The sequence below is a fragment of the Babylonia areolata genome, chromosome 25 (genome assembly GCF_041734735.1).
Source record: "Babylonia areolata isolate BAREFJ2019XMU chromosome 25, ASM4173473v1, whole genome shotgun sequence".
Taxonomy (NCBI): Eukaryota; Metazoa; Mollusca; class Gastropoda; order Neogastropoda; family Buccinidae; genus Babylonia; species Babylonia areolata.
The window spans coordinates 1,358,855-1,371,296 of record NC_134900.1 but is presented as its reverse complement, the minus strand read 5'-3'; the positions used below and the strand labels follow the sequence as shown (position 1 = coordinate 1,371,296).

At 44.4% G+C, this 12,442-nt stretch overlaps 1 protein-coding gene across 2 annotated transcripts; it reads right to left on the bottom strand.

Annotated features, from left to right (window-relative positions):
* Window positions 1-1,159: 1,159 nt before the first annotated feature.
* Window positions 1,160-9,816, bottom strand: LOC143299747 (uncharacterized). 2 transcript variants are annotated; one of them, XM_076613130.1, is made up of 5 exons: window positions 9,685-9,816; window positions 7,356-7,657; window positions 5,402-5,482; window positions 2,801-2,907; window positions 1,160-1,550 (listed from the first exon to the last, which is right to left on the bottom strand). In XM_076613130.1, the coding sequence occupies exons 2-5, from the start codon at window positions 7,585-7,587 to the stop codon at window positions 1,314-1,316; spliced, it is 657 nt and encodes a 218-aa protein (XP_076469245.1). In that variant the 5' UTR covers window positions 7,588-7,657; window positions 9,685-9,816; the 3' UTR covers window positions 1,160-1,313. The 2 variants fall into 2 exon arrangements, with proteins under 2 accessions (XP_076469245.1, XP_076469247.1); XM_076613132.1 differs by lacking the exon at window positions 9,685-9,816 and adding an exon at window positions 9,157-9,262.
* Between the last annotated feature and the right edge of the window lie 2,626 nt (window positions 9,817-12,442).

Genomic DNA, 12,442 nt, shown 5'->3' with positions numbered 1-12,442 from the left:
CTTTCCCTTTTCTTTACTTAAAAAAAAAAATCACTGAATGTTATCGATTTCAATGTCACAAACATTTTGTTCAGAAATGCGTGTTGTCAGCAAGTATTGATCAACATTATCTCTCTGGTCTGAAAACCAGTTCAGAATTTTGAGATTACTTTTTTTTTTTTTCTTTTTTTCTTTTTTTTTTTTTGTGCTTTGTTACATACAATAAGATAACAAATAATGCACTCGTTCTAATCCAATCCAACACTTCTTTAATAATAATAAACTGACTATTTGTCTCATCCCCGCTGTACAGGAATCCATATTATGTCTTCGGGGAGGGAGAGATGGAACAGTAAATATTGAACGAACACGAAAGAACCAAAACTGTTTCATACTCAGTCACAATCAATCCCCATTGAAGACTTAACGAACAACGAAGAAAAAAACAAAAAACAAAAAAACAACAACAATACTATTGTTACAACAGTAAATGAACTCACAACATGCTGTGTATTAAATACGAATAACACATGTTAACTGAAAAGATGGAAAATGGTCTCTTGTAGAAGGTTCAAAACTGTTGTTGTTGGGTTTTTTTTTTCCTTTTTGTTCTTTTTTTCAGATGCCATCGACCGCAGCCTTTACACCCAGCAAGAACCAAGGAAGACGTTCCTTGAAAAAAAAAAAGGTACGTAATCTATAGGACTTGTACATAAGATTGACCAAGTCCGTAAGTTAGGGTCCAAACGAACTAACTCCATTCCTTCAGGTTTTGCTGTTTTACTTATTGAAGTGGGTGGGGATGGAGGGGGCGGTGAGGAGGGTTGGGTAGAGTTTGGAAACGCTGTCTCTTGTCTTCTTAGCGATTTTTTTTGTCTGGCTTGGTGATGGGGAAAAAGAAGAAAATCGGCTTAATTCCACCTCAGCCTCTGAAAAAAGGCTTTGCCCTCAGTGTGTGTGTGTGTGTGGTGGGGAGGGGGGGGGCGCATGTGCCGGTATGTGTGCCTTGTGTGTGCGTGTGTGTGTGTGTGTGTGTGTTGTGTGTTGTGTGTGTCCATGTGTGTGTGTGTGCTCTGTGTGTGTGTGTGTGTTGTGTGTGTCCATGTGTGTGTGTGTGTGTGTTGTGTGTGTCCATGTGTGTGTGTGTGTGTGTGTTGTGTGTGTCCGTGTGTGTGTGCTGTGCTCTGTGTGTGTGTGTCTGTGTGTGTGTGTGTGTGTGCAAAAGAGAGAGGATGGGAGGGGACGTAGGGTGGATGGACAAGGTAGCGGTCTCAGAGGACAAAGCGGGATGAGGTGGGAGGGGGAGGGGGCGGGGTGCGACCAGCAACAAACAACTAGGGTTTCTTCCCGTGGGAGGAGTGCTGGTTGTGGTGGGCGCGGTTCCGGCAGACGAGGACGGGCACGTGGGAGTGGTGCACGACGTAGTCGCTGACGCTGCCCATGAAGGTCCTCCGGAGGGTGCCCTTGCCGCGGCCCCCCATCACGATGAACTGGGCCTCCTCCTCCTCGCCTACCCTCACCAGGGCGTGGCCCACGTGCTTGGTGGCCACCGCGCGCACTTTGCCGTGGGCCTGCTCGAAGGTGGACACACACACACACACACACACACACACACACACACACACGCACGCACACACACACACACACACACACACACACACACACACACACACACACATGAGCGCGCGTGTACGTATGCAAGCACACACACATACACACGCATACACACACATATGCATGCAAGCACGCATGTGTGGACGTACAAACAGGAACGGGCGCATGCATAGGGATCAGGGGAGCAAGCACAGGCGAATACACACACACACACACACACACACACACACACACACACACACACACACACACACACACAGATAGAGAGAGAGATATTTAAGGATGTTCTTATCCTTTAAAACTACAATGTACGCAGACGCATATATCTGAGTATTCATTTTTGGGTTGTGGGAACACGTAATCACACACACACACACACACACACACACACACACACACACACACACACACCACGCGCAGCGCACGCGCATAAATACACATACAGAGGTAGGTTGGTTGGATAGATGGAAGGATGGATAAGTGGGAAGGTAGGTTGGTAGGTAGGTTGAATAGGTAAGAAGACACGGTGGCTGGGTTGGTGAGTGGGTGGATGTGGTTATCTATGTATACGAACGTAGATACGCATGTAGGATAGATACATGAAATAAGAAGTTTGTGACCAGGTATAACTAGATAGTTGGGCAGCTAGGTGAGAGGAAGGGTGGGTGGAAATAAAGGTGGGAGGGTAGTTTTGTATCCATTAACAGGGTATGTATGTATGCTAGTCAGTTGTGTCAGACTATGACCATCATAACAACAGTGGAGGCATCTGCTGTCCCGGCTATCTGGGCTAGAACTGGATTATAGAGGAGAGTGTCTTGCACTATTAACATCCTCACTCTCTCGGTCATGAGGGCTTTAGGACAGTCAGCGTTGGAATGGTCCAAAAGATCAACTAGCAGCATTAAGAACCAGTGCAGTCTTGCCTCCTGAGTCATAGCCTTTCTTAAAAGACTAAGGCTGTGACTGAATTCATATTGCAGCGGAGAAACCATTGATCATAACAGCTCGAACTTCGCTGTTGGCCCAGCTGTAAGCTTATTTGTAGGGTAGGTAAGTAGGTAATTAGTTCAATACAAAGGTACATTAGATTTGTTGATTGGTAAGCAAGTACACTGGTTCAGTATCCTGTAGGTGGTCTAGCTGCTATGACATCTATCCTCTCGCTGCTGTGTACGTCCCCCTTCCGAGGCTCCCACAGACCTACCCCGATGTTGAGTAGCTTGTCTCTGTAATTCTCCAGGAACGAGTGTAGATGGTCCTGTTCCTCTTGCATCAGGTTGCTCAGCTTCTCTCGGTCGAACTGGAAGGCATCTGCACGCAAAGGAGTGTGAGCCAGATGATAAATCAGGAACCGTGTGTCATGATTTTCAAGGAAAAGACAGGACAAGATGTTTATTTCATGTGCCCGCTGGGGCATAGAGACATTATGCATTAGCGTTTTTTTTGTTTGTTTGTTTTTTTGTTGTAGTTTTTTTGTTTTGTTTTTTTTGTTTTACACACACCATATCAACAAAAAGAATGATATCAAAAAGTAAACAAACACAGAAAGCAAAGAAGCAAATAGGCATCAACAGGTCTTTTTCTTTCGCAACAGACAGTATTACTTTCCACATCAATTTACAGAGTTTTATTGAACAGGAACACGTTAAGTTGAGACAAAGGCCTTTAAGTTTTAACAGTATTCGGTTGTTGTTTTTCAGAAAACAGTCAGTGGAATTTAATCGAGTTTGGCCGGGTTCTTTGATGGGTAGCCTTATACATATTAGTAGTAGTGGTAGTAGTTATTTTTTTATGTATTTATCTATTATTTATTCACCCCCTTTTTTTCTCAAGGCCTGACTAAGCGCGTTGGGTTACGCTGCTGGTCAGGCATCTGCTTGGCAGATGTGGTGTAGCGTATATGGATTTGTCCGAACGCAGTGACGCCTCCTTGAGCTACTGAAACTGAAACTGAAACTGCTGGGTAGAAAGCTGATAACAGGTCATGGCAGAATCGGTAAAATGCTGGACTTCTGATCCAGTGTTGACCAGTGATAAGGGATCGATGCCTCGTTTCGGCATGGTGTTGTGTCTCTGGGAAAAGCACTTTCGTCCGGTTTTCCTCACTGCACCCAGGTGTGGATGGATGGATACCTGACTTCCAATGGAGAAGGTAATCAAAACTGCGGAAGGAGAGGCTTGTGACCCTTGTGTTTAAGAAAGGCTGTGACTCGGGAGGCAAGATTGCACTGGTTCTTAATGCTGCTAGTTGATGTTTGGGGACCATTCCAACGTTGACTGTCCTAAAGCCCTCTTGACCGAGAGAGTGAGGATGTTAATTGTGCCGAGGCCTGAACATAGTGGATTTGAATCCGCTGTCAAGATGGCCGGAAAAGGCTAGTGGATCTTTAACTTCCTTTTTTTTCAGCCCTCGGTCATCAGGTGCCGATGAAAAGAGTATAGTGATGTAAGAACTGTCCAGTCTGAACCATCCACTACAGATGACTGAAAAGAGACAGTGATGGTGGAAAGCCGCGCCTCCTCCTCTTCCTCCTCCTCCTTTGTCGTCTTCCTCCTTACACATCCCTCCTCCTCTTCCTCCTTAATTATTACCTTTGATATTGTCATCATCATCACAATCATCACCATAGTTATCACAATAATCATCATCGTCGTCGTCGTCGTCATCATCATCAACATCACCATCACTGAAGTTGTGTCACATGTAAGATTTTTTTTCTCTTTTCTTCGGAGCGTCATGATTTGACTTAGCAGCGCGCAAGCTCACGTGTGTATGTGGAAGGGTGTGTGTGTGCGTGTATTGTGTGTGTGTGTGTGTGTGTGTGTGTGTGTGAGGATAGGGTTCCTGGTTTTTTCATGACACTTGCGCATATGTTGAACATTTCTCTCCTTCCCCCTCACCCCTCTCCCCTTCCAAGCACAGTTGTTCTTGGCTGTGCTTCCCAGCAGTTGTCTTAGGCTTGTCAGTTTATGAGAAATATGACGGATGAGTGCATGGAGTGATATGGTTCATGGGGAACGGCATGATGTAAAAAGAATAAATTAAACAAGTAAAAAAAAAGTTTTTATTATAATTTATTATAATTGTAACTAGTACAATCGTGATGCTTCATTTAAGACGTGCACACAGCCTTGGAGAGAAAATGTGTGTGCGCGCGTGTATGTGGTATGTGAACGTGAGTGAAAAAAAAAAAAGCGCTTTGACAAAGAACAGCAACCGAGCAGATAAAAACTCCGTTATCTTGACAGATGAGTTGCGCCCCTTCGCCCTAGCCTGAACCGAGGGTTGGAGAGAGAGATTTAGGACGAGGGAAAGGGTCATGGCTTAAGTATGATTTACAGGGGGTTGGGGTTAGAGTTCGGGTTAGGTTTTGTTGCTGGCAAAGTTTGTGTGTGCATAAAATTAATGTTGCGCGCACGACGAAAATGAATGATAAAGTTCAGTAGCGAAAACGTTTAACGTTTGGCTTTTGTATATAAACGGGATGAAATAACGAGAGTAACTGAACGCATGGTGCACTGGTGTATGGCATGTGCACATCCTTTTGATTGTTTTCATCTGACCAATGGGATCCAGAAGGATGTAAGTGGCCACCAGCCTACCCCCCCCCCCCCCCCCCACCCTTCCCCCTTCCCCCCCGACCCCTCCCCCCGCTTCCTCTCCCCTCCCTACCATTCCCTTGACCCTTTGTCCCACACACTGTTCGTCTCCCCCACCCCAACCCCCGCCCCACGCGCCCTTCATTCCTCATTCTCCTCGCCCACTCCCCACTTTCTCCCCCCCCCCTCCACCCCGAGTACTCACGATGACGTGTGGGGTCGTCCACTTCAGGGCAGTTCAGCAGCACCACGTAGTCTTCGTGATGCCAGACATTATCCAGGTACCCTGGAAGGGTCACGGTGACACAGTGAAATAACACCTTTTTTTCTTTTTTCTTTTTTTTTTTTAAATCAGACGCCTTTCTCACACAAGAGAGATTACAATAACGAATTTGTTTAAGGCAGGAAGTGGAATAAAAACAGCATACATTGTTCTCTATATCCATCCGACACTCAGGGCAAAATGAGAGAGAGAAAGAGGGGGAGAGAGGGAGGAGGGGAGAGGAAGACAGAATAGATAAGTAGAGAGAGAGGGGGAAGGGAGAGGAAGGTAGAATGGATAAGTAGAGAGAGAGGGGGAAGGGAGAGGGAGGTAGAATAGATAAGTAGAGAGAGAGGGGGAAGGGAGAGGAAGGTAGAATAGATAAGTAGAGAGAGAGGGGGAAGGGAGAGGAAGGTAGAATAGATAAGTAGAGAGAGAGACAGAGAGAGAGGGGGGGGAGAGGAAGATAGAATAGATAAATAGACAGAGAGAGGGGGGAGGGAGAGGAAGATAGAACAGATAAATAGAGAGAGAGAGAGGGGAGGGAGAGGAAGATAGAATAGATAAATAGAGGGAGAGAGAAAGAGAGGGTGATAGAGGGGAAGATAGAATAGATAAATAGAGAGAGTGTGTGTGTGTGTGAAAGCAGTCGCAGAAATGATAGGTAAGAAAAAAAAGGAGAGACAAGGTATACACTCACACGCATACATATGCATGCATGCACACGCTTCATAATAATGCATGCACAGCGAATAAGCGAAAACGTACATAGCTATAGTTACATGCACACATTCTTTCTATGGGAAGGGAGAGAGGGGGAGGAAAAAGAGTGAGAGAATGGGGACGGTCCACAAAAGTGGATAGACAGACGGAAACACAGAAAAGGAGACAGATTGCAGGACTGAGATAGGTCACGGGGCAGGACATGCGGGCATACAGGTGTCATGCATATGACAACGGGCATGACAAAACACACGTGAGAGAAGAAAGGGTTGTTCCTGGCAAAATTATATAGAAAAATCCACTTCGATAGTAAAAACAAATAAAACTGCACTCAGGAAAAAAAAATTAAATGGGTGGCGCTGTATTGTAGCGACGCGCTCTCCCTGGGGAGAGCAGCCCGAATTTCACACAGAGAAATCTGTTGTGATGAAAAGAAATACAAAGAAACGAACAAAAACGTGGGAGAGCATGTAATCTGACACAAAACAAACAAACAGAACTGGGCCGCACGCTTCCAAGGAAAGAACATATGTGAAGCAAAATCATTGTTATTTCATGTTATCTTATTCTACTTTATTTTATATTATTTTATTTATTCCTTTTTTTCCAATACACCCTTGAAGTATAAACGGGTGGGGATGGTGTGTTGACATTGTTCATAATTATGCAAAAAGCAAGTTATATTTAGACATGATGACAACATAAGGAAGTTACAAGCTCAAATGATAGGGGTTTTTTCTTTTCTCTTTGAACGATAATGGCAAAATTGAACCAGAAATTTGCTCCAGAAAGTTTATGATATGTTCCTCGTAGGCTGAAAAATCGTGTTTCCAGCACATGGTGGAGCGTGCACATATGATGCAGCTACGTATATGATAGGCAAATCTGCATTTATGTGTGTGTGCGTGCGTTGGTCACACACACACACACACACACACACACACACACACACACACACACACACACACACACACACACACACACACACACTACATTACACTATACTGCACGCACGCATACACACACACACACACTAAATTACACTATACTACACACGCACGCACACACACACACACACACACACACACACACACACACACACACACACACACACACAGATAGAGAGAGAGAAGGAGAAACAAACAGACAGAGACAGACAGAAGAACCGACTGACAGTCCAAGGCGAAGTTGGAGAACTCGCTCCCGTCCACACCGATCACCACCCTCCTCCCACTGGCCTCACTGCCTTTGCCCAGCGTCGTCTGGTGAAGATTGCGGTGGTGGTGCTGGTGTTGGTGGTGGTGGTGGTGATGGTGGTGCTGGTGCTGGTGGTCGCCCTTGTCCACCTTGGTGGTGTCGCCATTTCCTCCTGCTGCAGGGGGCTGTGCTGCCGCGGTGTCCGCCATTGCGTCGCGGTGACTGGTCAGGAGTCAGCGAGAAGGTGTCGTGTCGGCTCAGTGGCAGGCCACCAGTGAACTGTTGAAAAGAAGGAAGCTGTGCTTTTAATTCTTCACTGTTTCTTGTTGTTCTTAACTTGCTTGCTAACCTGACAACAACAGCAGCAATATATAGCTTCCAGCATTAGTAGTAACTGCACCAGAATCATGACAGCTGCTACATGTGTCTTAGTTGATGGGGTAGGGATTAGATTGTCTTTTATTTGATTCTTTGCTACTTGTTGTTGTTCTTAATTTACATGCTAACCTAGCAACAACAACAGCAATAGCTTTTAGCACTATTTGGATTGCCTTTTATTTGATTCTTTACTACTTGTTGTTCTTAATTTACATGCTAACCTAGCAACAACAACAGCAGTAGCTTCCAGCACTAGTTGTAGCTGCAGCAGCAACAGGAATACCTGTTGTTCTAGCAGTCGTAATGACAAAAGTGAACTACAAGAACATTTTCCAGTTCCTTTTAGAAGAAAATGAAAAAAAGCAAATGGAAAATAAAAACGGAGGTATGGAGTGATTGATTAAAGTGTCGACGAAAATGGCTCCGTTAAAAAAAAAAAAAAAAAAAGAAGAAAAGTCGAATAAAGGCACCATCAAAACTTAACACATGCGTGATTCATAGATATAAACAGCTACAACAACGTTCGATTATATTTCGTTCAGTACAGACCAGTGAAGAGCATTGGGGGCGAAAAATCTCTCTCTTATGCCTTTTATCTGTCTGTCTGTCTGTTTCTTAGTCTCTGTCTGTCTCTCTGGCATGGATACAATGATGAGAATGAAAATATGTTCATGTTCCATTTGTTTGGTGAGTGAATGCGAAAGTCATCATACACGCATCCACACCGACAGAGAGAGTTAGTCAGGGAGAGACAGACAGAGACAGAGACAGTAACGCTACGAAACCAAGCGAAACGAAGCAGATTTGATTTCAAGAGGATATTGCAATAACTCTTATTACTCTTTCTTTTACATTCAGCCCTATGGGCATTAAAAATACAAAGAAAAATGAACACGACATATTCCATGTACAAGAAGAAGGATACACACACACACACACACACAACAACAACAACAACAACAACAGCAACAGCAACAACAACAGAAAAAAAGGAAGACAACAAAACAGTTTGTTTGATGCCCGACCGGTTTCGACCACTGGTCTTTATCAAGGGTGTTGACTGGCATGTCAAAATACAACACATACACCAACATTTAATAAGTGCAAAAAGAAGAATTTAAATTACGAAAAAAACAAAGTGAACAAAGCTCATAAAACACACACACACACACACACACACACACACACACACACACACACACACATATATATATATATATATATATATATATGGGTTTTCCTGGAGAGAGAGAAAAAAAAGTAATATAGAGAGAGAGTCATACCAACACTCACCTTCACGCACAAACTACCAGCTATGCAAGCTATCGCACACAATCCAGTCCAACAACATACACACTTTCTTTCCCAGTTTATATGAACCTTTTCACCCTTCAACTTACCTCTTGTCTACATCCACCTCCGCCCAACATTAACATTAATCTCTCGACTCCCTAACTAAACCATCCGTGAAAACACAATGTAATCCTTTTCCTTTTTCTCTGCTTTCTTTCTTTCTTTATGTCTTTCTTTTACCAAATGCGAAACTTCTGAAACCATCCGCGAAACACAATGTAATCCTTGTCCCTTTATCTCTACTTTCTTTCTTTCTGTTACCCCATGCGAAACATCTGGAAAACATCAGCGAAACACAACATAATCCTCGTCCCTTTATCTCTTTCTTTCTTTCTTTCTTACTTTTACCCCATGCAAAACTTCTGAAATCATCCGCGAAACACAATGTAATCCTTTTCCTTTTTCTCTGTATTTACTTTCTTTCTTTCCTTCTTTTTTTCCTTGCGAAAGTTCAGTCAGCACTAGCAGAGAGGAAAAGATTAAGAACAAGAACAAGAAGAACAAGAGCAATAAGAAGAACGAGAAGAACACCAAGAAGAAGAAGACAAAGAAGAAGTAGAAGAAGAAGAAGAAACCTGTGAATAATGTCCCTGAAGGTGACAGCGACGTACAAGCCAGGAAAAAGGCGAAGAGGTGAACTCACGTGGGGAGCAGAGGAAGCTGAATATTTATACGTCACCGGAATCGTGACAGCTGCTGCATGGGTCTTGCTTGACGGAGTGGGGGGGGGGGGGGGGGCTGGGTTGTCTTTTCTTGTCGGGATGGGAAGTAGAAGAGAAGGAGAGAAGAGTGGGGAGGGTGGGGGGGGGGGAGGAGGGATGACTAGGAGGTGGTGGAGGGTAAGAATTAGGAGAAGGAAGATATAACGGAGGAGAAAGGATAGGAATGGGGAGGAAGGGAGGGGGTGGGGATTGCAGGGGGTGGGGGGATGGGCATCAGTATGTCACATAGAGAAAAAGAGGGAGGGAGGGGGTTTGGGGATGAAAGGAGGAGGGGAGTGAGGAGAGGCGAATACAGAGGACAACGTTATGTTGTATTCCGCCACCACTGACAGTTTTTTGGTTTTTGTTTTTTTTACGGTGGTAAGTTCAGCAGATCAGTGTTGTCTTTGCGTGCTGATATGTTCCCTCTTCCTTGTCTGTCTATTTCTCTCTCTCTCTGTCTCTGTCTGTCTCTCTGTCTCTGTCACTCTCTGTCTCTTATTCACAACCGTACATATGCGCGCGCGCACACACACACACACACACACACACGCACACACACACATACACACGCACACAACAGACATACATACATACATACATACACACGCACGCACGCATGCACGCACGCACAGACAGACAGACAGACATACGCAGATCCACACACACGATGAGAGCGCGCAAACACGACCCAGGTACTCTTGACACGAACGTTTTTTTTCATGTGCAACAGGACGTGAAAAAAAAAGAAAGAAAAAAGAAAACAGAGAAAGAAAGAAGAAAACCACAAGCTTCAAAACAGCTATGTATACATACATACATACATATTATATGTGTGTGTGTGTGTGTGTGTGTGTGTGTGTGTGTGTGTCTTTCTCTCGTTTTGTTTTATTTCATTTCTATATACAACAACATAACTAACTAACATCATAGTGCATGTATGTCTGTCTCACTGTATCACCTGTCATGGAGCGGTTTATTTGACCGCTGCGGGGAAAAAATGGAATTTATGAACAACCTTCTCTCCTCTTCTGTTTCTCTATCCGTCTTTCTTTGTCTGTCTGTCTCTCTGTCTCTCTCTCTGTCTCTTTCTCTCTCACTCTCTCTCTCTCTCTCTCTCTCTCTCTCTCTCTCTCATTGCACTACTATATTTACGTACATTTATGTTATGAATGCAAGTATTATGATTATGTAATTGTAAATGTTTGCTGTGCATTTAAGTGTGTTTGAATGTCATGTGTGCATTCCTATAATCTTTTGTTTTCTTGTGAATGTTTTGGTTTCTCTTCTCTTTGCCCTGAGGGCTGGATGAAAAAAGCACATGCCTGCTTATTCCACTTCCCTCGTTAAAAAAGATTCGTTCGTTCATTCGTTCGTTCTCTCTCTCTCTCTCTCTCTCTCTCTCTCTCTCTCTCTCTCTCTCTCTCTCTCTCTCTCAGACAGAGACAAAGAGAGAGAGGGGTGGAGATAATGTGTGAGTGGATGCGCGTTGTGTGTGTTTGGGGTGTGTGTGGAGGGTGGAGGTGCGTGTTGGTGCAGGTTTCTGGGACATTGTTATGTGCGAGCTGACAGTGAAGGAAGCACAGGGAGTAACGTGGCGTGGGGTGTGTGTGTGTAGGGTGTGTGTGTGGATGGGTGGTAACAAAATGGATCTGGGTGGGAAAAGGAGATGTCATTGATGACATTTTGGACTGGGATTCATCTTTATCTAACAAAACAACAACAACAATAACAAAAAGTATAACCATTGCTGTCAGTACATTGAAAGTTAATGTTCAAGCAACGTAGATATAGATATAAGTCCGATTTAGTAATTCACTTTACTTACATTGATCATTTGTGGGTAAATACAAGACTGTCATTATATGTTTCATATCAACAGGCCTCCAGTCTTCACCATTTATAAAGTATGTTGGCAAATCAGCTCCTATACCTTACCGTTACTGTCGTGGCAGGGAGGGGGGGGGGGTGATGAGAGGCGGGTGAAGGGACATGAGGAGGGAGAGGGGGGGAGGAGGAAATGGGGGTTGGAGATCCTTCGGGAAGGGACTGAGGACATAGGACACCCCGCCATCTTCACCAGCAGGAAGGCACAGCCGGAGCGGGAGTCACGTGCACAGATGGAGAGTCATATCGCCCGCTGCCTGGCATGCCTATCACTTTTCCATTGCAACAGCTTCTGGGCTGCGCGTATCATAAGGCCTTCTGTTAGTTGTCTGTCTGTCTGTCTGATGTGGGATTCGAACCCTCGGCGTGGACACTTACTTCCTTGTCGGGCGCATTATCATTAGGCCACCGCTACATGATTTTTTTTTTTTTTTTTACTTACCAACCACTGAGGCATCTTCCTGTTCTCTTCTTTCTTTTTTTTCTCTTTTTTTTCTTGATGGGGAAGGGGGGGGGGTAACAAATCATATCGAGTACGGGATCTCCAACGTGCATCACCCTTTTATTCTCTGTCTGCTAGTGTATTTGTTATACCATCAAATAGGACTTTTCGGCAGAATTTTGCCAGGGACTACCCATTTGTTGCCGTGGGTTCTTTTGCGTACGCGAAGTGCACATAGGGCATTGTTTTACCGCCTCATCCGAATAACTAGCACCCAGCCCACCACTCAAAGTATAGACATTG

Coding starts and splice junctions, on each gene's coding strand:
- LOC143299747 (XM_076613130.1), bottom strand. CDS start 7,587: ATGGCGGACACCGCGGCAGCACAGCCCCCTGCAGCAGGAGGAAATGGC. Junction 2,908..5,401: donor GGACGACCCCACACGTCATC/GTGAGTACTCGG, acceptor CTTTGCGTGCAG/ATGCCTTCCAGTTCGACCGA. Junction 1,551..2,800: donor ACAAGCTACTCAACATCGGG/GTAGGTCTGTGG, acceptor ACCTTCGAGCAG/GCCCACGGCAAAGTGCGCGC.